Raw genomic sequence first — 24,619 nt, 5'->3', positions numbered from 1 at the left:
TGAGTAAAGTAGAATTTGTAAAGGTGGAGAGAAAATATTTGGAAATTAAGAGGGGATGGCATAAGGAGAAGGAGAGAGAGTGGGAGGAATTTGAGGGAATTTGGAGAGAGACAAATGACAAAACTACCTTCAAAGTAATAGAGAAAATGATTAAAATTAAAGGATAGAATAGGAAGATAAAGTTTTTTTTTTTAGGAACGGAGATTTGAATTCTCAATTTTATGGTTGGATACACGTACTTTAACCCACCGACCACTAATTATGCTCTGAGAGGGAGATAAAAGTTTATTAATAGTAAATGTGGAAAGAAAATATTCACAGGTTTGGTGGGGACGACCTTCTATTCCCCGTCCTTCATCAAATTTTCTATCCCATGCAATTTTGGATGTGAAACACAATGTCACCATAGGTGGGCGAATATGATTAAGATTTATACTATAGGATGTGAAACAAAATGTCACCATTTTTCATCCCTGCTAAGAAATTAACATCCCTAAACTCTGACTATTTTAAATTGGGTCTAAACAGGGTGAATCTCGAAATAATTAAAAATGTAATTATCTCGATTATTTTATTTTTTAATTTACGAAAAAATTGGTTGAGACCTCTCAACTTCTAAAACAATTTCATATTTGCAATATTTTCTTTTAATTTAAAAAGGCTTCAATTATTCAACATTCCTTAAATACACGCATATCTTTTTATCAAACGAAGAAAAAAAACATTACTCTGGTAGAAAGGATCAATCTAATGTTGTACAAATTTAAAGAGAGACGAATCTAATAAATTATATTATATTATATTTTAGCATTAAAAAATATTTAATCACTATTGCTAAATCGAACATAATTAGTCAAAGCATATATTCCGGCTGTGTTTGGATGTAAACATAAAAACCAAGCGCCAACGGTATCATAATCCGGTTCAGGTTTACATTCTCATCCCCGATAGGAATACCACGCCCCGCATACAAACAGGTCAACTGTTCTAGTTCAAAAACGAAAAACCTAGGCAGCGTTCTGTGACAGTTCTGTTCCCGCCGAGAGGTTTTAGCGCGCTTCCTTCGTACGAGCTCCAATGGCGTCCGTTCTCTCGAAGAAGGAGAAGCACACGCTTTCAGAGCTCAAAACCCTAGGCCTCCAACTCCTCTCCTCTCGAGCTCACATCAACAACCTTCCTCTCCTCCTCACCTTCGTTTCTCCCACTTCTCCTCCTCACTACGTTCTCGAAGCCCTCCTCTCTCTCCAATCCTTCTTCGTCACCGTCCTCCCCTCGCTCCCGTCGTCTTCCAAGCCTGCTGCCGCCGACGACCCTCTCGATGATGCCGAGTTGATATACCAGACCTGGCTCCGTTCCAAGTTTGATGAATTCGTCAAGTCGCTCATCGATGTGGCGGTTTCTTCCGACTGCGATGACACTCTCAAGGTAGCAATAGCAAGAGCCTTTCGTGCTTCTTAATTCGTATATTGTTTATTAGCTGCATTGTTGTTTTGTTTTCATTCAGTCTAATCGTGCGGTTTTTTCTTCTGTTTTAATGCGTGATTTAGGAGATTGTGTTGGATGCGATTATGGAGTTTGTTAAAGTCGGCAACAAGGGGAAATTTCACTCTGCTGTATATCACAAGTTTCTACAGACTATTGTAAGTTACTTTGCTAATTGCACAAGAGCTGCATTTAATTTCTGCAATCTACTCGGCTTTAATGCCCGCTCTTACTTGTAGGCTCATTCTACGACGCCAGTTAATACTCTCATAGCCTTGCTTGTAAAGAAGTACTTCTATCACCTCGATGTCCGGTATGGTTTTCTTGACTTATTTACCGTTTTCTATGTCCGCATTCTTGTTGTTGTTGTTCATTTTCTTCTGCCCTTAAAACCCCGTTCCTACATGTCATTATAAAATTCCTTTTATTAGTTCAACGTGTAAAATATTTCCATCCTCGTTTGCTTTGTGTATTACCTCATTCGCACTATCTTAACTTTTTGGTGGAATGTTTCTTTTCTATGGTTCATGGTTAAGAGATGCATGTTTTAGAATGCCTTACAGATCTATTTTAACATGCTAGTTACCCGTGCAGTTACTTTACATATATCAGCATTGAAAAGCTTGCCAAGAATTTTGAGGCTGAGTACATGTCTGGTACATTTTGTTTTTCCATATGTGCTTTCTTTCTGTTTATTTTGACATTTTGTGTTATTCTTATTTTTTGAAGGCTTCGTTCACTGAAACTAGCTTCTCCTTGTAGGTGATGGAAATGTGAGGGTTAATGATGATGACGGTGGTCATTCAAGTGAAGGGTAAATGTTATTTGATCTCAAAATTGTCCTTAAACTGCTTCCCTTCAATTTTGTGTCATGGTTTGCACATTTTCTCTATTATGTTTAATTGCATTTTCCTTCTCATGGGCATGGCTGGAATCATTAAACTTTATATGACTTTGCTACTTGCTAGGGTTATTTTTTCCTGAAAGGCAAGTAATATTAACATTCCACTGACCCCTATATATTATAAGGGAGGGAGTCGGTCTACTTTGTCTTAGGGAATGGGGGAATTCCCTGATGAGGGAGTATTTACCCCTCATCTACAGAGAAGGGAGCACAACATATGTTAGTTAATTTAATAGAGAAGTGCAATTTCTTCAAATTTATTTTCAGATCATATGATATTTAGATCATAAGGAATATATTTGCTTTTGTGCTTTGCATCATCCCCACTGGACGATACTATAAAGGCACTTAGATTGTAAAATCTTTTCTAAAGATGTTTCATCAGTGGTGATGTTTGATTGAATATGTGAAACTTACCTTCTTCCGTGCAGAGTGGAATTAATTCACATTGTGCACTCTATCATATCCTCCATTCCCCCTTTGGAAAACTCAAATCAAATATCTGACTACACTATGTGGGTTGAATCAGGTAATTTCCATGGACTTTGTTTTTGAGCTTATAGATATTTATCCTTTGATTCTGAATTTTAAATCAGTACGTAGAGATCAATTTTTTGTTCACGCAACCTCCATTTGTGATGCAATTAGCTACGTCATTTCCTATCAATCTTACTATATGCATAAATGTTGAATTCTTACATATTGAGTTTAACATCTCAGACCTCACAAAGGGTGTTTTGATCATTTATATTTGACTGTTGCTCAAATTTTGTGGAAGCATAAAGAAATATTTTTAGTTTTGATCTTTATTATTCCATTTGAAGGTGATGACAAAGTGATTTGTGACAATCAAGAAGTAAAGCAGCTTAAGATGGGGAAAAATGACAAGGAGGTCTTCACATTTTGTTTTTTATTCATCTTTTTTTACCCTATCTGTTCAGTGTTGGATTGGCTATGTTGAATTCTTTCATTGTTACTCCTCGAAGATTTTTAACGACGTCCTTCAGGTTTTATCAGCATCGAAGATTGTTAAAAGAATGAAAGTAAAATTTACAAGAGCATGGATTTCATTTCTCAGGTTACCTCTTCCTATTGATGTGTACAAGGAGGTAACCACTCGACTTCTGATATTTTTCTCTGTATAATGGCATTCGATGTTACTGAAATTAGTCTATATAGTATGGTTTTGTTGACACCTGTTATAGTTGACTTGACTACTCAAAATACTGTTTTTGGCAGTATTTATTACTTCTCTTGAACTTTTATTTAGTTACTTTATTTTGGGGGTAGGGAGATGTGGTTAATTTCGAACGACACGGTTCTGCTTCCTTGTGATCTGAAGGGAAAATTTTCTGTTTGAAAATTGTATTAAAAAATTGCTCTCAACTTGGAAAGAGAGTGGGAGTTTGTTTGAGACCTCGTAAGGTTTAATGTCTCTTTATGGGGTCCGTTTCGAATTTGTTCTGTAATTATCAGTTAGGTCATATTCTTTTGGATTGGAAGTCCATTCTCTAGGCTGGCTTCCTTTTTTGGGGCTATGTTTTTGTATGCCCTTGTATTTCTGTTTTGTTTTCATTTTTTTCAATGAAAAGTTCGGTTTCTTATCCAAAAAAAAAAAAAAAGAAAAATCTCTCAACTTTGTAAAATAATTGGTATTCTAATACATATAACGTTTTTCGTATTGTTTTTGGTTGAGTTATTTTTAATAATAGCCTTTAGCTTGAGAAGAAAGAAATTTCTAGTGTTCTTAAGAATAATAAAAACAAACCATGTACAATGGGGGTAAGAACAAGGTAATGCGTGAAATAATTCAAGAATTCATTTTATAATCCTGGTTTCTTCTTCGTTTCTGCATAGATGTGCTCTTGTATCATTGTAGGTATACTGCATGGTTGGTCTGAAACCTATCATCTTTTTTTTTTCAAACATTTGTTCTTCATTAATACATGGTATGGTTATTCAGAAGATCTTTTATTGATTGTCTGTGTAACAACCTTCCCCATTGTCTATACATGATAACTCTTTTATATCTTCTTTGGGCTTTTTTATCAGCTAATATTTTGTTCCTTTTCCTTTTGCTACTCAGGTTCTTGTTATTCTAGATCAGGAAGTCATTCCTTATCTTTCTAATCCAATCATATTATGGTAATTGATAATCATTCTTGTATGTTCTCTCTTATAAATTAACCTCTTGTTTCTCATTTGACACATTTGTTACCAAATTTAATGCAGTGACTTCTTAACAAAATCCTATGATATTGGTGGTGTTGTCAGTGTTATGGCTCTTAGCAGCCTCTACCTTCTTATGACAAAATATGGTTTAGAGTATCCAAACTTCTATGAAAAACTTTATGCTCTGTTGGTTCCTTCAATATTCATGGCTAAACATCGGGCCAAGTTTTTTCAGGTAAATTTGAATGGTTTGCCAATTCTTTTTGCGTTATTTATAAAGAAATCATCTATGTTTTAAGGAGTTTGGATTGGATAGTTGATTTCAAGTATCTCTTTGGTATTTTAAATGCTCTTCATCTACAGAGTAGAACCATCTTCTAATTTTAAGACTTTTTGGTTGCCCGTCTCACCTATTTTGAGTTAATTCTGAGAGATAGTATTAGTTTTGTTGAAGGAGAGATTGAGCCGAGGAGATGACTAACTATTGAAGCTGCTCCAGTTTATCTATTATGTATATAGAAAGAGATGTAGGTTCTAGGTACTGTATGCAATCGATCAAAACCAAGTTGTAATATGACTAATGCTTTTCTAAATATATAGTTCATTTCAAGGTGTTTTCCTAACATGTTGACTCCATTATTGGCAGCTTCTTGATTCTTGCTTGAAGTCACCACTTCTTCCAGCATACTTGGCTGCTGCTTTTGCTAAGAAATTGAGTAGGCTATCACTTGTTGTTCCGCCATCAGGAGCACTGGTCATAATAGCTCTTATTCACAATCTCTTACGAAGGCATCCCTCGATCAACTGTTTGGTTCACCGGGTAACTATTTTTCTTATTCTTTTGATTGGGTACAATAGGTAGCTTTGCAAAATTTAAACTGCTGGTTAATTAGGGACTTACTTTTTATATTAATAGCTTTTTCTTTTTTAATTTGGAAGCCATTTTATATTAGTAGCTAGCTCCGTTTCAATCTAAATTTCTTCTTAACCTCACCTGCTTAATTATTAACATTTCTTATGGTATATAGAATGTGCGTCCTTGATTACTTGCCTACACGATGGAAATAATTTGAAAGCAGTAGTGTAGCCTAGCCCATAGTGGATGGATACCTATATTTATGGATTTAAGAGAAATCTGAAGGACTTGTTCCCTTGGTGGGATCTGTAAAATCTTATGAATGGCCATCTAAGTTGCACCGTTCATTTGGTGAGAATCTATACAATACCGACATCCTAGGATGCCACTAGGAGGGGGAGGTACATCGAACTGGGCTTCCTAAACCCATCAGATTTGGCGATTTTTGTGCCATTGCCATCCTAATTCAGCACACTTTGAGGGCAGTCTTCCTCACGTTTACCAAGTTATTGCATTAATTAATTAAAAGCTAATAAGTATATTAGTTAACTTGTAAAAAAACATAATTACATTTTTAATAGTAAATAATAAAATATTATTAAATAACATTTTACAAATCCTACTCCCATAAAACAAGCACTATGCTCTCCATTCCTAGTCATTCAAAACCCGTTGGTATACTCTCCAAAACAGACATCTGCTTTCCAGCAATCCTATTCCAAGCTCCTCATTCTTGTTTCTCACAACTGACGTGACATCAAATACTATTCAAATCTTTCTGATTCCCCGAAAATAGGTGGTCTGCAAGGCATCTATCAAAAGTTAGCCATTGCCCGTAATAATTAATTACCTTAACCTGAAACGATGGGTGGATTTGGATGTCTATTTGAGAACTGTCCTTGACTCAAGGATATTGGCTTTGATTGAAGTGAGTTCATTTTTTGATCTTCTTGTTGTAGATAGATTCTACAACCTGCATCAACTTTTCCTGTATTCTTTTGGATAAAATGTTTGTATTATGTGGACAGGAAAATATTAACGAGAGTAAGAAAGATGAATCAACAGATGAAGAGGTTGCTAGAGGCACGGATGCTTCTGGTGTTGATGCAGATGCACCCAACAGGAAGCCAGGGATCGATCATTTTAACTACGAGGAAACTGATCCTATTAAATCTAGTGCCTTGAGTACGTGTCGTCTTTCTTTAACCTACTCTTCACTTAAATTTCAGGTTCTCAGCTTCAACCATCCCTTGGAGGATGCGTATTGTGTTAGAATAAATGAATTACTGTTTACCTTTCTGGAATCTTTTTGTTTATGAATAGGAGAGAATACTCCAGTCTTAGGGGTGCTAGATTGGTCCTTTTTTTTTTCTTGAGTTCGTAGATTGGTGGTATTTTCACTCTAATCTCGGGGGCAAAATTAGACAGGTGGATATATTACTGTGGTGACGAACCATTAACATTGCCATAACTTGTCAAGAGTTGCTTGTAATTCATTTGAACGGATTACACAAGTTCTTTTAATTCATTTGAAGTCTTGTCATATTTAATGACTGAAAATGCAGTTAATTGCGTGGCATGTGATTATCTCTTTTACAATCCCGGTTTGCTGATGAATATCATGGGGCCATGCCTTTTTAAATATCCATGCCAAGATATGCTACTGGCGATCTTTTTTTTTTTCTTTTGGTACATGTGGTGGTGTGAATTTTTTAATTTTTAATTTTGTGATCTAATATTTACCTTTATTAACAATAATTATTGTAACAGGAAGTTCACTTTGGGAAATCGATAGTCTTCGACATCACTATTGTCCTCCCGTATCAAGGTATGCGGTCTAATATTGATCCTCCAACTTTTATTAGATTGGATCATGTGCTGAAAACTAATCTTTATGTTCTTGTAGGCTAGTTTTGTCGCTGGAGAATGATCTGACCGTGAGATCGAAAACAACTGAAATTGATGTTAAAGATTTTGTTGCTGGTTCATACGCTACAATACTCGGGCAAGAGGTAAGTGTCATCGTTTTGTCAATTAATTTTAATAAACAATTCTGCTTGATACCTTGGAACGGAGGAAAAGAATTATTTTCAGGCCTAATCCCGTTGTTCTATAGTGACTTCCCTACAAATACAACGGATCCAATTTTATTTATCATTACTCTTGAATGGTGTCTTTGATTGCAGTTGAAAAAGAAAATGAAACGAGTCCCTCTGGCATTCTACCAAGCAATCCCCACCACCTTGTTCTCGGAGTCCGATTTCACTGGCTGGAGTTTCGATCACAAACACAGCGAGAATAATATTGATGATAGTGATCATCTTTCGGCGAAAAGACAGCGCATAGAAAGCTCGTAACCCAGGTTTCTCCAGCTCCTTCACATCAGCCACCTTAAACCCGTCGCGTACACATTGTGACTGTATTTTCTATATTTTATCAAGGGACTGCATTCCAGGAAGCATTGAATTACGGTAAGAGCATCAAAATTTTTTATGTCATCTATATCACAAATGCCAGGTCCCTGGATTATCGCCTCCAGAGAGGTAGGTGTCGTTTGCATCTTTCCCATGTACGTGGCCTAACTGAATTACCAAAAAGTGAAATTTAAGCTGTCTTTTTTCTCCTTTTAACTCTATTTTTTAGTACAATTTTTGCTGTATTTATTCAGGCAATCCATTGATCATCCATCATTAGCTAAATTTCATTGGCGCCTCTCTAATACAACTTCTGAAGTAGTTTGCTACGGTATGCTACTTTGATTGAAATTGTATCGTTAAATATAATTAGTGAATTCAACTTCAGTCAATAATTGATTGGATCATGAGCTAGGTATTGGTATAATTAGTTTAGATATGGTGCAATGTTGGAACTTGTAGAGATTTTAATTCTGTCTGTCTTGAATTTGGCCCAAAATTTATCTTTAGTTTCTCATTAATTCTTTATACATTATTTGATTAAAAAAAAACTGAACGCAAGTCTATTTCGTTCATTTGCTTGATAAATAGGTGTCTGGATAAATAATTATTTGAAATTATGTATTGGTATTATTAGAGTAATGGAGATTTAAAAAAAAAAATAATCGTAAATTAAATGCTTTGTTAACTTTCAAGTTTAAAACTTTTAATTAGTCTACTAGATTTCTAATCTATCTAATATTTTAATAAAATTTGTGTAAGTATTAGACAATAAATTGTTTTAAATAAGTTTGCAAGTTAATAAAAAAAATTGTCTAATAAATCATGAACCATAAGTTAAATAATTTTATCATGTCAAAAATCATTTGTCAATCACATAACTTTGTGCCGAATGTTTTCTAAACTATTTTATTTTAGAAATTATTATTGAAATATACGACAGCAATAAAAAAAAAATTCAACCTACCATAGTCTAATAGATTCAGTTTGATAAAGAAAAAATAAAATATTCAGATTTATATCATTCTAAAAAATTAACATGTACGTCATTTATATCATGATAAGAACAAAAGCTTAAGATCAAAATATAATTTAAACCTGGAAAGATTAATTCAAATCTGAGCCTCAAAAATTGATAATAATAATGATATCATGATTTAGATCAAATTCGTATTGTTAAAAAATTCTACTTCAATTTGGCCATCTATTTGGCAATATTTGATCTTTTATCTATTCTTACGGCACCAGATGGGAATGATGGACAAAAGCCGAGTCAATTTTCAATCGCACGTACAATAACGCCCCTTGCATTTGAGAAATTCGTTACCCACTCAAATCCAAATGCATAATCTCTATTAAAACAAAAAACAAAAACAAAACAAAAAAAAACTTCACATTTCTAATTCTAAACTCTCCAAATACTAAAAAGACCCCGTCCAAAAAAAAAAAAATCCTTGTTTCTCCCTTGTCCGAGTCTTTTTTTTCTCTCCCTTATTCTTTTACTTCTACTCTAAAGCTAAAATAAAATAACCTACAACAGTGGAGAGAGAGGAATTCTACTATATTTGATTGCCACTCGTAAGATATTAAATCCTAAATAGATGACCATCATGACTTGGTCCTTTATGGTCACCAAGAGGCAAACCCATAATCATTCTAGAAACTCTACTCTTCAATTCTTCATGATGGTTGATCACTAGCTGCCTGCAGAAGAAAGCATATATATACAATCAAACGTTCTTGAATTGTTTGATTAGCTAGGCTTCCACGACCAGTATGGTATCAAAGACGAATTCAACTGCAATAAAAGAGGAACGAGAATTAAGTCAATTTGTAATGTGAAAATACCACGACAAAATCAATACACTATGTAGACTAAAATATTGTTACTTATCCTCTTCAATGTTCTTGTTTTGTTTTAGTACAACAAATTGGGGTACAGGGATTTGAACCTTCAACCTCAAGAGAAAGAGCCAAGTTGAAAGCGCTACTTGTCGTATATTGAAGGGAAAGTGCAGAACAATAAAACTGAAGAAAGTACGGAACATGAGATTTCAAATCCAACAAAAGACACCATAGTCCATAGATAAGGGAAAAGGCAAGATTTGCCTCTGCAATGGCAAATGGACACTTGAAAGCCAGGACCACACAACTACTTCAAGATAGTGCTTCATAATAAGTTGGGAAAAGCCAAAAAAATGGTCCATGACACAACAAGCCATTAGATAATGGAAGTAAAAGCAAACTTTGGACCTAGAATTGAATGGAAGGTTGACATTTTCTTGGGGACAACAACATTTGCTAAAACCCATTTGAAAACGTGGTTCTTTTGATTCCATAATTTGATACTTCTCGACTTAATAATTACACATTCATCAATAAAAGTGCTGAAAAAATTATTCATCACTAACCTTCCTCTTTCTGGATGTTAGGCTGATCTATCAAAAGTTGCTGCAAGGAACTGAGATCTTGGGCACTGTGATTACTAACAATTAAAGAAGAGCAAATATTTTTCAGAGGGGAACAAATGACCATAGTAATAACATAATAAGGGGGGAACGTATAAGATGAGAAAACGAAAAAATAATAATGTATGAAGTCATTCAGCGCATTGTGAGAAAAGGATATTGCATATACAAATATCAAAGGAAATTGAAGTTCCAAAACAAGTGTTTCTTGACATGAACAATTTCGTTGGTGCTTTAATTACAATTAGAAGTTTCATCCCACCTAATCATTTTAAGATATGAAATTACTGAGGTGAAAAAAGTTACCTGGCTTTCCAGAAAAGTTTGGGAAGTGCTGAGACCACAGATTCTTTAAGATGGTACCTAAAGAAATTGAAACAGGTCCATTAAAAGCCGATCAACACATTCACTCAAGAACTTGGCAAATGGGATGATAAAGTTAATCTATTGGAAAAAAACAGTGAAATACAAAAATTACAAGTTGGGCAAATAATACAGTCCGTGCATGTACAGCATAAATGTAGGTATCATAACATAAGCTTCGATCAGAATATATAATTAAGAAATCAATAAAAATATCACGTATTTTTTTAGAAAAGGGAACAACAAATAAAGAAGCCAACATAATTGATATAAATCTGACTTTCATATGTAGTTGATTTTCTGCTAACACAATCAGTTTCTGATCTATACTGCTTAGACAAGAAAAATATCATTGTCCCCATGATTAAGGCGCTTCCATCAGATTGAGGAAGCAGAAGCAGATAAATCCAGGTGTTTGGAACAAATACAAGTTCATTAAAGTGAAACAAGGAAAATGTCCTCAGTAACTCAAGTTAGATCAATGTTCAACAATATGGACTAAATACTTTGAAGTGACTAATTATCTTCTCTGTGGAATACACATCTTTTTGACAAACTTGATTTCATCACATAAAACGAGATCAGATAAATTCTTACTCAGTGCGGTGCATGTCGCATAGAAGCATTAACCCATTCAAGCAATCTTCAATACTGGGTTTTAAACCAACTCTTTGCTGTAGTTGTTTTATTGATGGCTGATTGGAACCACCTTTGACTAATTGCTTCCCATCACGATAAATCTTCTCCATCGATCGGACAACATTCCCAAGTTCTTCCCTGAGATATTTGTTCAGATTCTTCGTTGATGAAAACTAGATAGCAGAAGAATTTTAAGGGATCCTTTGGACTGTTTCCAAGACCATCTTATATTTTCGTTTCCAATATTATTTATACGAACTATGTTGAATGATCAAAGTTACTATTATTCTGCACAAATCAATTATCTACAAACCCAGAAACTACTTTACTCGAAAATACACTCAAGTAAAACAAGAAAAAGTACAAAAGGAAGAGTTACTAAATAGATATACGCTCGATTTTTAATCTGAAAAAGAAGAAACCGCCTTGGAAACAGTCGCCATAACCTAAGCATTCGACTTTTTAGAAAGCAATTGTCGGCCTACCAATAACTGCTGGCCTGCATCTACTACAAAAATCGGATCGAATAACAACTCGGACAAATACGGAGTTGTACATTCTAATTTTATCCGATTCGTTTTCTAGCATATCCTACCAACCACACGCAGAAGAAGCAAGAAAAGAAACCGAAACGAACACAAACTTACATTGTTTTTTCAATAGACGAGAAATTAAGTTGCAAGGATTCCATCTGCTTCGCCAATAGCGCGTCTACAATGCCATCTATGCCGGACAGACTGCCATAATTCTTAGAGTCTTGAAGCATCTGACAATCAACTTTTTGAAGATTCTAGTACTGAATTTACAATTGAAAAAAAATATTTATACGTATAGCTAAATAAGAACTAAGACTGACCTGCAACCTCCCGATGATGAAGGAAGCGTTTCTGAACAGCGAAATTAAGCAAACTTGGAGCTCGTCCCAGCGATCCATTTCGTCCTTAAACTTTCTGAATCTCTGCTGATACTTTTTCACCATGGCCTCCATAGATTGGAATTTCAGAGTACTCTCTCCAAATCGATCCCTCAAGCACAAAAAAGAACGGCTGTGGATCAGGGTTTAAAATTGGGGTTTTTGCTAGGCGCCAAAAAAATGATACCCTGTCGGTTCGGTTCGGTTTCTGCAAAATCGACAAACCAATCTTTCACACCCGAACCGAAACTTGTTTATAAACCGAATCGGTTCGGTTCGTTGATTTTCCTCTTTCTTCTATGTAGTGTTGCGGTCTTCTTCTTCTATGGCGGCGGTAAAGCAAGACAGATCTGCGAAGGTGGCGTTCGCCGGCGAGGTTACGGCGGCGAGGAGCGAGAGATGGCGTCGGCGACTGACTGACGGCACGGCGGGGCAAGGTGGATTGAAGAAGTATCGTCGTCTTGTCGGCCGGCGAGGGCTGCGGCGGCAAAGAGTGAGAAATGGCGGTGCGGTTGGCTCTGTGGCTTGGTTGCAAGATTGGGTCTCCAACGGCTGAATTTGAAGTTACCGACCATGTGAAACAGTTCTTTTTAATCTCGATATTAAAAAGAAATTTCCGTTCCAAATAACAATTTGACATTAAATAAATAAAGTTAAAATATTTTTTATCCCTGTATTTATAAGTGGAGATTGTTTATGTTGATGTTGGAAATTTGACATCTTCGGTTCTCGTCAAATGTACACCCGAGTTCAGCCAATGGTTCTATTTATAGGAGTCTTGTCTTCGGGCACCTCAATCAACGGGAGAGGAGAGAGTGGGCTCGACCAACGGGTCGAGCCCTGGTCGGCGCCGAACAGTTTACGTTTTATTTTTTTAGTCCATGGTGGAATCGAACTCGTAATCTTTTAAGTTGGAGATGCAGACATATTTGCTCAAAGTTGTGATCGGTGCCAAATATTAGGTAACTTTTCACGGAAATATGAAATGTCCTTAAACCCAATATTGGAAGTTGAGTTGTTCGATTTTGGGGTCGTTTTGATTCCAAATTTTACATCAAGAAGATACGTGGACTAACTACTAGCCATGAGGTTTTCCACTCACTAACATCGGTTTCCAACTACAGCCACTAATAGATTAATATTTTCATATGGTGACTAGATAACTCGATATTAATTCTGAGCGAGTTATGGACTCCTAACTCTAAGCAATCGTCATTTAATTTTTGTATGGGTGAGAGTGGCAACGGTTACCGACTCAATAATCCTACTAGTTTGAAGACGAGACTGAATGGGGAGCTATGCTCGCTTTCACAATTTTTATTTACGGTTTGTATTTATAAAATCAAAAAAATAGTTAATTTGATTATTACGTGTATAGAAATTAAAATAAACATTCTAAAAATAACTAAAATAAAATAGATATCTTAAAATTACGTGGACGTGGAAAATACGTGAACTATTCCCTTGTGAGTAAATGTGATTATTTGATGCTCGTAGTGGTTCATGTTTGGGTTGGCAAGAGGGCCGGGATTTGTTTCGATATGTTCGGCAACCAAATAAACACGTTCTCAAATCTCACCACCAATATTCGGTTTCTTTTTCTTTTTCTTTTTTCCTTTTTTTTTTTATCGAAAACCCATATTATTTTCTCAAATGATGAAACATTGTTATTGTCTCATTTTTGTTAAAGTGTGTATTATGGCGGATGAATTTGGTTTCTAAAATCTAAAAAAAAAAAGTAATTATAATTTTATTTGTTAAGGACCCAAGTGAGCATAGTTAAACCGTAATTGGCATATACCTCCAATCATGAAGTTGTGAGTTCGATCCCCTATCCCCACATGTTGTACTAAAAAAAATTTATTTGTTTACCTTCACATCATATGATATCGATATTGTCTATTTTGAACATAACATTCACGACTTTATTTTTTGTTTAATTTAAAACGTTTTTGTCACAATAGAGATATTTTCTCTCACATACAAACCTATGATATTCTCATTCTGTAGTTAATGTGAAACTTTTTTTGCATTTCTTATAAATCCAATATTATTTAAATCTATTATTTCGTCAACTCGAACACAAATTTGGGGATAAGACGCATATTGCATTTTTTAAAGTCGTAGGTTCAATTCCCCACCTTGATATTTATCCAACTCATATAGCTCTATTAATATTTGTAGGTAAGGATCCAGACTAATTAATGCGTCTATGTCCCGTGTCAATATCTTACTTTTTGGTTAATTGCTCTAGAAATGTAGTTTGTAAGACTGGTTAATTTGTGTTGTTTTAATGATATATTGGATCCTAATTGACAGTGTTATTTATATGTCACAAAAAAAAAGGAAAAAAAAAACTCATTGCTTGGAAAAGGGAGCTTCTTTCACCCATGAAAAGAAAGAACCTTCATACATCATATGCCCACATGTGACATGCGGAGGTTCCTTCCTTTTCCTTTTGTGTTTTATTCTCTATGCTAAATGGAAATATATACATATACATATATATATATATTTTTGAACTTTTATAAGATCCATTTTATTCGCGAAATTTACCACTACTTTAACGGTTTGGCAAGTTATTTAAGATGCTCGATTATTTCATTTTCTAACATTAGCAATGGGATCATTTTCTATTCGAGACTTCTTATTGGAAGTTAGAAATGATTATTGTTTCCGAGGGAAAGTGCCTTGAAATGATTAAATTTTCTGTTTTTATAATATAAAAAGAGATCTCCATCAAGAACATATATATACTTGTGTACTGGAATTTTTTATGTCATCTTCTTATCGTATTCTATTGATTAAATGTAATTTTTTACGATACATAATTTATTTAATACGAAGAGGTGGGTGCGTGAATCCAACACAAATTCACACGCCAACGCCAAGTGAATTTCCAAGAAAAAAAAAATCTAGCATACTTTTTCAAATTATATTCCAACATTGCCTATGGAAACGATGAAGGAGAAGAGAGATTCCCAATATTGGCAAACATTCTCCAATAATTGAAAAATCAGACCCCAAATTAATTTTTAAAAAAGAAGATTCCTAAGTGGCAAGTATTTTCCTTCCCATATCCCATTGTTGTCCTTGGAAAGCTCTGTTAAGTGTTCAAGTCATTGTTTCCCTTCAAAGAGAAATGACAGAAAATGGGAATGTTTCTCTCAGAATATCCCATCCCCAATTTCCCACCACCAAAGGGAAAAATCCCAGGTTTCGCAGGCCACCATTACCACAGTGGAGTTGACTTTACAAGCCCAAGATGGTGAGCTATGGATTGGATATGGCAATAGCATTTAGCAAGAAATTTCCCACTACGGTTAGTGGAATCCCAACTTTCCAAGTTGTTCTGTTTTCTCTATTTTGAAGTATTCTCACAGATTATGGCACAATATTGTATTGGAAAGCACCACCACAAAGCCCCAGTGCCCACTTCCCTTCTCCTTTAAGCTCCCTGCTTCCAACTACTTTTTAGCCTCTTTTCTATATGCTTCTTGTCCTTTTTTAACTGGGCTATTTATTTATTTATTTTTCAATGGAGAGGCGTCACTTTTCAAGACTCTCTTGGAGACGTAAGTATAGTTCAACTAGTTAAAATACATACAGGTTGAGTTCATGTTAAATAACATGCAGGTTGAGTTCAAACTTTTGAGCGTATCCCGGAAGATCTCAGGTCTTTGCCACGAGTGCTACGTGGCACAATATATGCATCTTTGTTATTATACATTGTTTCATTTTATCTGCTTTTAAAGCCCTTATTATTCTTTCTTCTGCGTTCTGCCTAATAGCATCATTATCTGACACTCTTGTTTCTTTTAGCCCTTAACCTTATTCCTTAGAACCTGAGGTTATTGGTGCATTCTTGGCTACTTCTTCTTGTATTTTCATTTTTTTGGGGAACGTTAACTTCACACTAAGTTTTGGAATTCTTTTCATTTATGTTTTCTGAGCTTGAAAACAAGGTATTCTAGTCTAACTTCGAATATTAAATTATCAGAAAATGTTTTGTTCTGTTGCTGTCTGAAAACTTGGTGTTTGGTTATTCTGAAATTCTAGTACTGTTTTATAACTCTGGTTCTTACTCAAATACTAACCAACAATTTGAGTGCAGTTTTGTAAGCTCAAAGCTTATACTGTTATTTCTGTTGATTTTTTTTTCCCTTTCTTTTTGGGTTCTGTTGCTGCTTGCTGTTCTACTATGTTCAAATATCATGTGGTCCTTCTTCTGTTTCTTCTGATAAGCAGTAGAATGCTATACTTTGTTGATTAATTTCGGTCGAACTCGTCGTCCTGGTCCCATACAGATTCAGTTCTCTGATATTTTGTAACAGAAAGCTTAACTTTGAGCTTCATCTTTATCATGGTTTGGCTCCTTTTATTACTCCTCTATGTTCAAGGGATTGCAGAAGGGGCCTCAAAACCTGATGTAGTGAACGTTGGAGCTATACTTTCACTAAGTTCCATCACTGGGAAAGTGTCCAAGATTGCCATAGAGGCTGCTGAGAAAGATGTGAATTCTGATCCAAGTGTTCTTGGTGGGAGAAAGCTGTCCATATCCATACTTGATTCAAATAACAGTGGATTTCTTGGAATCACAGGAGGTATTCTCTTGTCTACGAACTTAGCCTCATTGGATAACCATTTTGTTTTTGGTTTTCAGTTTTTGAAAATCGAGCTTATAAACACTACTTCCACCTATGTTTTTTTTGTTTTGTTATCTTCTTTTTAAAAGTGCTTTCAAAATCTAAACCATGTTTTGAAAACTAAAAAAAGTAGTTGTTGAAGAACTTGCTTTTTGTTTTTTAAATTTGGCTAAGAAGTCAAATGTGTTTTAAAGAAGCCATCAAGCATAATTTCTAAGAAACAGAAAACTAAAAATGAAATCGCTATCAAAGCTATATATATGTTTCTTTGCTTTGTTATTTTTTCTTAAAAACATTTCAAAATCTAAGCCAAAAGTTTGAAAAAACTTTCTAAAAACTTGTTTTTTTAATGAAATTTGGCTAAGAAGTCAAATGTGTGGTTAAGAAAGGTGAAAAACGTACTGAAAAAATTGTGAAGTAAGCATAACTTTCAAAAAATAGTAAACTAAAAATGAAATCATTATTAAACGCGGCCTGAATTATTATCATTATGGTTTAGTAATCTCTAGAGGTTCATTTGGTGCATCACATTCTCCTTGTTTGTTCTCTTGTTGATATAATAGCAGTAATTTTTCCTCTCTTTGTTGATCATAGCAATAAAGTTCATGGCCTCAGACACGGTCGCGATCGTTGGTCCACAAGACGCTACAATGGCACATATACTTTCACATCTTTCAAATGAACTCCATGTTCCATCACTGTCATTTACAGCATTGGACCCAACCCTTTCAACTTTGCAGTATCCATACTTCATTCAAACGGCACCAAATGATCAATTCCAAATGACTGCAATTGCAGACATGATTAGTTATTACGGTTGGCACGACATGGTCGTTGTTTTCACCGATGACGATCTATGCCGAAACGGTATGATCACATTAGGGGATAAACTTGAAGAGAAAGGCTTGAAGATTTCCTTAAAAGTGGCACTTCCCCCTCACCCAGCAGCAACTAGAACTCTAGTCCAAAATGAACTGATGAAGATCAAAATGATGGAATCTCGAGTAATCGTATTATACACGTTTACGAAAACAGGTTTCGTGGTTTTTGAAGTGGCCCAAAGCCTTGGAATGATGGAAACTGGATATGTTTGGATAGCTTCTACTTTGCTGTCAACAGTTATAGATACTCTTTCACCACTTCCTTCAGAAACTTTCAACTCCATCCAAGGAGTCCTTACGCTTCGTCTGCACACGCCCGACTCGAAAAAGAAGCAGTCTTTTATATCTAGTTGGAACAAGCTGAGTAATGGCTCAATTGGGTTGAATATTTATGGATTATATGCTTATGATACTGTTTGGATGATTGCAAGAGGAGTAAAAGAGTTACTTGATCAAAATGGCACCATCTCATTCTCCAAAGATACACATATTAGTAACGTCAAAGGAGAGAGCTTGGATTTTAGTTCACTAGGCATCTTTAATGAAGGAAAGCAGCTGCTTTACAATTTATTGAATATCAGCATGACTGGTCTAACAGGGCCTATTCAATTTGTAGATAGATCCCCTTTACATCCTTCATATGAAATCTTAAATGTTGTGAAATCTGGTATGAAGAGAATTGGATACTGGTCAAGTTACTCCGGGTTATCGGTCGTGCCACCTGAAACATTGTATGACAAGCCAGCCAACCGTTCTACGTCGACCCAAGAGCTAAGCAGCACGGTGTGGCCTGGGGGATCGACGATAAAGCCTCGTGGCTGGGTTATTCCGCTCGATGGAAGGCGGTTAAGAATTGGTGTTCCGCGTAGAGTTAGTTATCAGAACTTTGTGACTCCAGGAAATGGTAATGACACGGTCAAAGGATACTGCATTGATGTGTTCAATGCTGCCATCAAATTGCTTCCATATGCTGTAAATTACGAGTTCATTTTGTTTGGAGATGGTGAGAAGAATCCTAGTTACTTTGAGCTTGTAAATAAAGTTGCATTGAAAGTGAGTATACTTTTTATGAAGCTTTTTGGCTTATTCTTTTGTAATGGTAAGAATGCAGATTCTACTGAATTGAGATTTTGCTTTTGTAGGAATTTGATGCTGCTGTTGGTGACATTGCAATTGTGACTACTCGGACAAAGATCGTTGATTTTACGCAGCCTTATATTGACTCGGGGCTAGTAGTTCTAGCCCCGGTCAAGAAAATTAACTTCAGTCCTTTGGCATTCCTTCGCCCGTTCTCCCCGATGATGTGGATTGTCACAGCACTCTTTTTCCTCCTCATAGGATTAGTTGTGTGGATTCTGGAACGTCGAAAAAACGACGAGTTTCGAGGACATCCTAGGACACAATTTGTCACAATCCTCTGGTGAGTTCTTGATCTTAACAAAGAATAGTTATTGCACTGATATATGTCTGTCATGATACATGTATACAAATGATCTCACGTGGAAAGGACAGTCGTTAGCTCTACGAGTAACATCGACTAAAGTAAAGTGTTCGAGAAACGTAGTTCCGAACAAAAAAAATACAGTTCTATGTGTTCACCACTTTTGTGTCATATGAATGCTCCAACTTCAGCAGGCTTTTTCTGCCATCCTTCACAACCAAGAGACATTCTAAGGAAATTTTCCTTGCTGTTCTTATGTTTGTTCGAGTAGCGACGAAGGTAAACCGATCCAATACGTAAAAAGGGATCAGTTTGGAAAAAAAGGAACTTGGTTCCAAAGATGAACTCAGTTGCATTGTGTTTTCAAATGCAACACAATAATACTTGAGAAATAGTGTTTTGTTACTGTCTCCTCTGTACCTTGTCTTAAACTAGCATTGTGACTAAATAGCAAACATTTACATTTCGCATCTAACTCGATTCTAGTTATCGTTCGAGTTAAAGAATCGCACGAGTGCGTTTGAATATCATCTCGATCTTGGTATCCATCCTCATCTTAGTATTTCTTATCTTGGCATGCAGGTTTGGCTTCTCTACTATGTTTTTTGCACAAAGTAAGTCTTTTATCTTGTTACCTTACTGTCAAGGACTTTATCATAGCCTCAGCAAGAGCACTACAAGTTCTGAATATTCTCGTTTTTTCAGGAGAGAATGTCGTGAGCACGCTCGGTCGTTTCGTGCTTCTCGTGTGGCTTTTCGTGGTTCTAATAATCAACTCGAGCTACACCGCTAGTCTGACGTCGATATTCACAGTACAACAGCTAGCCTCACCTATCACAGGAATTGATTCATTGATAACTAGCAATGAACCTATAGGATTCCAAGTTGGTTCATTTGCTGAAAGTTACTTAAGTGAGCAACTTAACATCCAAAAATCTCGGCTCATTGCCCTCAGATCCCCGGAAGAGTATGCTGCTGCCCTCGGGAACAGAACGGTTGTGGCTATTGTCGATGAACAGCCATACATCGATCTCTTTCTCACCGAGTATTGCGATTTTTCGATAAGAGGCCAACCGTTCACAAAAAGTGGATGGGGATTTGTAAGTATCTCTACACATAACTTCCAAGTTTTCTTGCCTTCCTAGATTAGATATGTTATAAATCTATAATAATACTTAGACGTTGACAGGTCAGTATCTATCTTATATAGGAGAAAGTTCAAAAATAGAGATTTTCTTTTTATACTTTTCAAGCAAAATGATGAGCCGTCGAAATTTTTAGTAGTAGTCAACCGCAAGATAGGTGATGAGGTTCTCACCATCTAAATTTTTTTCATAAGACGGTAATATTTAAGGTTGTGTAACATATATTTAGATTGCATTAGAAACAATGTTATAAATATCAGTTTTGTGTAAGCTGTCTCGTTTGTTGGTTTATATTCCATAAAGTTTGTACGAGAATATAAAAAAAAGTAGATTATTTAAGGTTAGATTTATGTAATCTAGATTTCTATCCCTCTCGAAAAAAAAAATCCGTAATTTGAGATAAACAAACACATAACATATATAGACTCAATTTCTTAATCGATTAACCTTTTCTTAAAGTAGATTAACATCTTTTTAACATGTTATTTAAGGAACTCTCCATTTCAATTTATGTCTAATACGAGCTTTCAAATTTGTATTTCATTTTTTTTCTAGTACAACATGTGGGGGCGTGAGATCGAATTCTGAGTTATGCTCGCTTTGGCTTTCAAATTTGTATTTAATTTTTAAAATCCACCGATTTATTAGATATATAATTGAATTTGATTATTCTAATCCACACAAATGTAAACTATTATACACAAAATTCACAAAATCGGAAGTTTTTAAAATAAAATGCAATGATACCCTCGAATTAATCAATTTTCTGCAATTTTGTTTGTTAGGCATTTCCCCGAGACTCTCCATTGGCGGCCGACTTGTCGACTGCCATACTCGCTCTCTCCGAGAACGGCAGTCTTCAGAAGATTCACGACGAGTGGTTCTCCAGAAAGTCTTGCAGTTCTGGAGATTCCGATTTGGAACAACTTCACTTGCAAAGCTTCATTGGATTATTCGTCATTTGCGCCGCCGTATGTATACTCGCTCTCTTGTTTCACTTTTGCTTCACGATGTGCCAATTCAATCGCCATTTGAAACGAGGAGATCAAGATGATGATGCTTCAGCCGGTGGCGGTTGTCTGCGTCAATTTTTGTCGTTTGCCGATCAAAGGAAAGATCTAAAGACGAGCAGTTCGAAGAGGAAACGCGAGAATTCGTTCTCCAGCAAACGTGGAGAGGATTAGGGTTTAGAAATTTGATTTCTGTGAAATCGTGGCTTGAAGATGCGCTGTTGTCGTAACAATTCTTTTTTCTCTTGGTTGAATGAGAATCTCGTGTCTGTATGACAAAAGGCATTTTCTTTATATGTAATTACACTTGAAATATGTCAATTCATATATTATTACATAAATATACACATGAATGTGCTAATTTAAAGGATCCAGATGAGCATAGTTAAACTTGTTTGCCTTGTACTAAAAAAAATATTATTGTTACTGCAAGGAAAAAAAAGATTGTAAATGCCAATAAATTGCCATTCTGTGCAGAGTCAAATGACCAAAATGCCCGTCATTTCAAAGCCTTCCTCCACGTCGCTCTTCCGGAAACCCGCCTGAAACGGTAATTTAGTTTCTCCTATATATAAATCCCTGCTTCAGGGTCTCGTTCTTCGCTCATTTCTGAGGTCCACTCTTTGCTGTGACTGCGCTGAGTCTCTGAAGCTAAATCTTCATCTCTGAGGAATTTTCAGGTTTCGAGCTCGATCTCCTTCTCTCTTTCAGTTGCTTCCATGGCGATCTGCTTTCAGCCAACATTGAAGCCGGTGGCGGTTCCTCCAGTTTCTCTATCTAACCCTAAATCTGTCCTCTTCAGGTGCAATTTGTCTCTACCATCCAGGACCGCCGTCACTACGGTCGAACCTGAACCTGTATTCTCCTCTGTCAAAGCATTCGCACCTGCAACCGTCGCTAATTTAGGCCCTGGCTTCGATTTCCTCGGCTGCGCTGTCGATGGACTCGGCGATTTCGTCTCCCTCAGCGTTGATTCCAATGTTCATCCTGGTGAGGTCGCAATCACCAATATTTCTGGCAATAACACGAATAAGCTTAGTAAAAACCCTTTGTACAATTGCGCGGGCATTGCCGCTATCGAGGTCATGAAAATGCTAGGGATCCGATCTGTCGGTCTATCTCTGTCGCTCGAGAAGGGTTTGCCGTTGGGGAGCGGATTGGGATCTAGCGCGGCGAGCGCAGCCGCTGCGGCGATTGCTGTTAATGGATTGTTCGGCGGAAAATTAGGAGTCGAGGAATTGGTACTCGCGGGGCTGAAATCAGAAGAAAAGGTTTCTGGATACCATGCGGACAATGTCGCACCAGCGATCATGGGGGGTTTCATTCTGATCCGGAATTACGAACCCTTGGAACTGATCCGCCTGAAGTTCCCCGTCGAGAAGGAGCTGTTCTTCGTATTGGTGAGCCCGGAATTCGAAGCGCCGACCAAGAAAATGCGCGCTGCATTGCCGGCTGAAGTTGGGATGCCGCACCATGTATGGAACTGCAGCCAAGCCGGGGCGTTGGTGGCGGCGGTGCTGCAAGGCGACTTGGTGGGGCTGGGCAAGGCATTGTCATCGGACAAAATTGTGGAGCCAAGGCGATCCCCGATGATTCCAGGGATGGATGGGGTCAAGAAGGCGGCGATTGCAGCCGGGGCATTCGGGTGCACGATAAGCGGGGCGGGGCCGACCGCGGTGGCAGTGATCGACGACGAGGAGAGGGGGAAGGAGATCGGTGAGAGGATGGTTATGGCGTTTCTGAAGGAGGGGAATTTGAAAGCCGTGGCATTAGTAAAGAGGCTCGATCGAGTTGGTGCAAGGCTTGTTGGCTCAACTCCTAGATAATAGTGTTCTGTGAGACCATCTTTCTGATGTTTTTCATGTCTGCTCCAAATTTTGCCTTGTGGTTGCTAGGGCTTCGTTTGAGAAATGGTTAATAAATTGGATTCCGCTGTGAAAATGAACCTCTGAAACCCACTGTTTATGCGGAATAATTTTGTGCCTTTTTTTTTTGTTACAGAAGCAGATTCGACTGTTACTTATGAAATTGGGATGAAGTTGTGCTGATTTTTGTTCCTCTGAAAATTTGATCTAATCGAATGATCGGAATTTGGCTCTCGAAATGTGGGTGGTATCAGTTTAGTTAGTCGTTTCATCAGAGATTATTGGTTGTTGATCTAACAATTGGCCTGAAAATGAAGAATCTTGGTAAGAAGCTATCCCTTTCTCCACGAGGATTGTTGCTTGATGAACTAATTCTCGCTTAATGAGCAAACATTTCAAGGCTTCGAGCTAATTAGCTGTTCATCCCACTAGCAAAATTCAATTTGTTAAGTTCGATTTAAGGTTTCAATCTTGGGTGGGTTCAATTAAAGGTTTTTTTTTTTTTTTACTGGGATTGAATCATCGACCTCCAAAAAAGTCGTTTATTAGCTAAATTCAAAAGACTTAAAAAGTTTTAACGAGGAGTACTTAGTACTTCTTTAAGGACAATGTCTTACTGATTGCAAATTCCAATAGGCATTTTTCTTTGAAAATGTGTCATGCTAAACGTACAAACATCTCAAAGTGTTGATAATAAAGGTTGCATATATCTATCCAATTTAGCGAATGATACACTTATGTTTCTTGAGTTACAAATTTCAATCTCTCGCCTGTATTGGTTAACTTAAAAAAAGTTGAGTCAGGCTTTCAAACGCACCAGCCAACAAAATTAATTATCAAGCAAACACTTCAAATCGTTCTTTTTTACTAGTGATGACTCAAGTAAGGAAATTTAACTCATTTAGGAATTGTTGGTCGGAAAAAATGATATTCCACGTGGCACTAAAAATCGTTGAGTTATACTTTAGAAACTTACTTAGACTTGGCCCTTAGTAAAGGCCCAGCCGAGGTCTCACGTGGAATCATTCTCAACCGTTCATCCACAACATTGGAGCTCTTTTCTTTCTCGGTCCTCTTTTGCACTTCTCAAATCCAATCTTCTTAGTTCTTGTAGTGATCAAATTCCACCATAAACAACCACTGTTTGATGACCATTTCACATTTTGTTTTCTATTTTAAAATTTAAAGATATTATTAAAGTTACCAACTTATTAACTTTATAATTTAATTGTCAAACATGAGCTTAGTTCATCGGTAATTGACATATACAGATTATGAGTTCGAATTCCTCCACTTCCTTCGCCCGAACTGATTGTACTATAAAAACCTTTATAATTTAATCAAGAAGATTTCATCAGGGGTCCCTTCAATTTCAGGAAAGCTAACCTTTTCCACAGTCAAAAAGCCGCCCAAAGACTTC

The 24,619-nt window shown here is 36.5% G+C and overlaps 4 protein-coding genes across 12 annotated transcripts; 3 read left to right on the top strand and 1 right to left on the bottom strand.

Moving 5' to 3' along the window:
- Positions 1-971: 971 nt before the first annotated feature.
- Positions 972-8,113, top strand: EMB2762 (CCAAT-binding factor). 3 transcript variants are annotated; one of them, XM_088122459.1, is made up of 16 exons: positions 972-1,425; positions 1,548-1,640; positions 1,722-1,795; positions 2,065-2,138; positions 2,245-2,296; positions 2,818-2,915; positions 3,211-3,278; positions 3,394-3,495; positions 4,473-4,531; positions 4,619-4,793; positions 5,205-5,378; positions 6,443-6,599; positions 7,185-7,242; positions 7,321-7,426; positions 7,601-7,776; positions 7,856-8,113. In XM_088122459.1, exons 1-15 carry the CDS (start codon positions 1,078-1,080, stop codon positions 7,769-7,771), a joined length of 1,809 nt encoding a protein of 602 aa, XP_087978585.1. In that variant the 5' UTR covers positions 972-1,077; the 3' UTR covers positions 7,772-7,776; positions 7,856-8,113. The 3 variants fall into 3 exon arrangements, with proteins under 3 accessions (XP_087978585.1, XP_087978584.1, XP_022136138.1); XM_088122458.1 differs by having other exon boundaries at positions 974-1,425; positions 7,601-8,113; XM_022280446.2 differs by having other exon boundaries at positions 976-1,425; positions 2,077-2,138; positions 7,601-8,113.
- A 1,006-nt stretch (positions 8,114-9,119) lies between these two features.
- LOC111008010 (Pentatricopeptide repeat (PPR) superfamily protein) lies at positions 9,120-12,738 on the bottom strand. 4 transcript variants are annotated; one of them, XM_022280587.2, is made up of 6 exons: positions 12,155-12,729; positions 11,946-12,064; positions 11,257-11,436; positions 10,603-10,659; positions 10,240-10,304; positions 9,120-9,626 (listed from the first exon to the last, which is right to left on the bottom strand). In XM_022280587.2, the coding sequence occupies exons 1-6, from the start codon at positions 12,284-12,286 to the stop codon at positions 9,586-9,588; spliced, it is 594 nt and encodes a 197-aa protein (XP_022136279.1). In that variant the 5' UTR covers positions 12,287-12,729; the 3' UTR covers positions 9,120-9,585. The 4 variants fall into 4 exon arrangements, with proteins under 4 accessions (XP_022136279.1, XP_022136277.1, XP_087978430.1 ...); XM_022280585.2 differs by having other exon boundaries at positions 10,240-10,313; positions 12,155-12,713; XM_088122304.1 differs by lacking the exon at positions 9,120-9,626 and adding an exon at positions 9,633-9,856 and having other exon boundaries at positions 12,155-12,738.
- A 2,596-nt stretch (positions 12,739-15,334) lies between these two features.
- GLR2 (glutamate receptor 2) lies at positions 15,335-21,704 on the top strand. Of its 4 annotated transcripts, none has more exons than XM_088123048.1 (7): positions 15,335-15,533; positions 16,621-16,815; positions 17,452-18,791; positions 18,881-19,158; positions 19,762-19,793; positions 19,885-20,279; positions 21,110-21,704. In XM_088123048.1, the coding sequence occupies exons 3-7, from the start codon at positions 17,463-17,465 to the stop codon at positions 21,506-21,508; spliced, it is 2,433 nt and encodes an 810-aa protein (XP_087979174.1). In that variant the 5' UTR covers positions 15,335-15,533; positions 16,621-16,815; positions 17,452-17,462; the 3' UTR covers positions 21,509-21,704. The 4 variants fall into 4 exon arrangements, with proteins under 4 accessions (XP_087979174.1, XP_087979171.1, XP_087979173.1 ...); XM_088123045.1 differs by lacking the exon at positions 15,335-15,533 and adding an exon at positions 15,551-15,786 and having other exon boundaries at positions 15,848-16,815; XM_088123047.1 differs by lacking the exon at positions 15,335-15,533 and adding an exon at positions 15,553-16,176.
- A 214-nt stretch (positions 21,705-21,918) lies between these two features.
- Positions 21,919-23,382, top strand: HSK (homoserine kinase). The gene has a single exon (XM_022280140.2). The coding sequence runs from the start codon at positions 22,054-22,056 to the stop codon at positions 23,158-23,160; it is 1,107 nt and encodes a 368-aa protein (XP_022135832.1). The 5' UTR covers positions 21,919-22,053; the 3' UTR covers positions 23,161-23,382.
- Positions 23,383-24,619: the final 1,237 nt, after the last annotated feature.

Source organism: Momordica charantia (genome assembly GCF_013281855.1).
Source record: "Momordica charantia cultivar OHB3-1 chromosome 4 unlocalized genomic scaffold, Mcharantia_2.0 BLBB01000004.1, whole genome shotgun sequence".
Classification (NCBI taxonomy): domain Eukaryota; kingdom Viridiplantae; phylum Streptophyta; class Magnoliopsida; order Cucurbitales; family Cucurbitaceae; genus Momordica; species Momordica charantia.
This window is presented reverse-complemented; position numbering and strand designations above follow the sequence as displayed.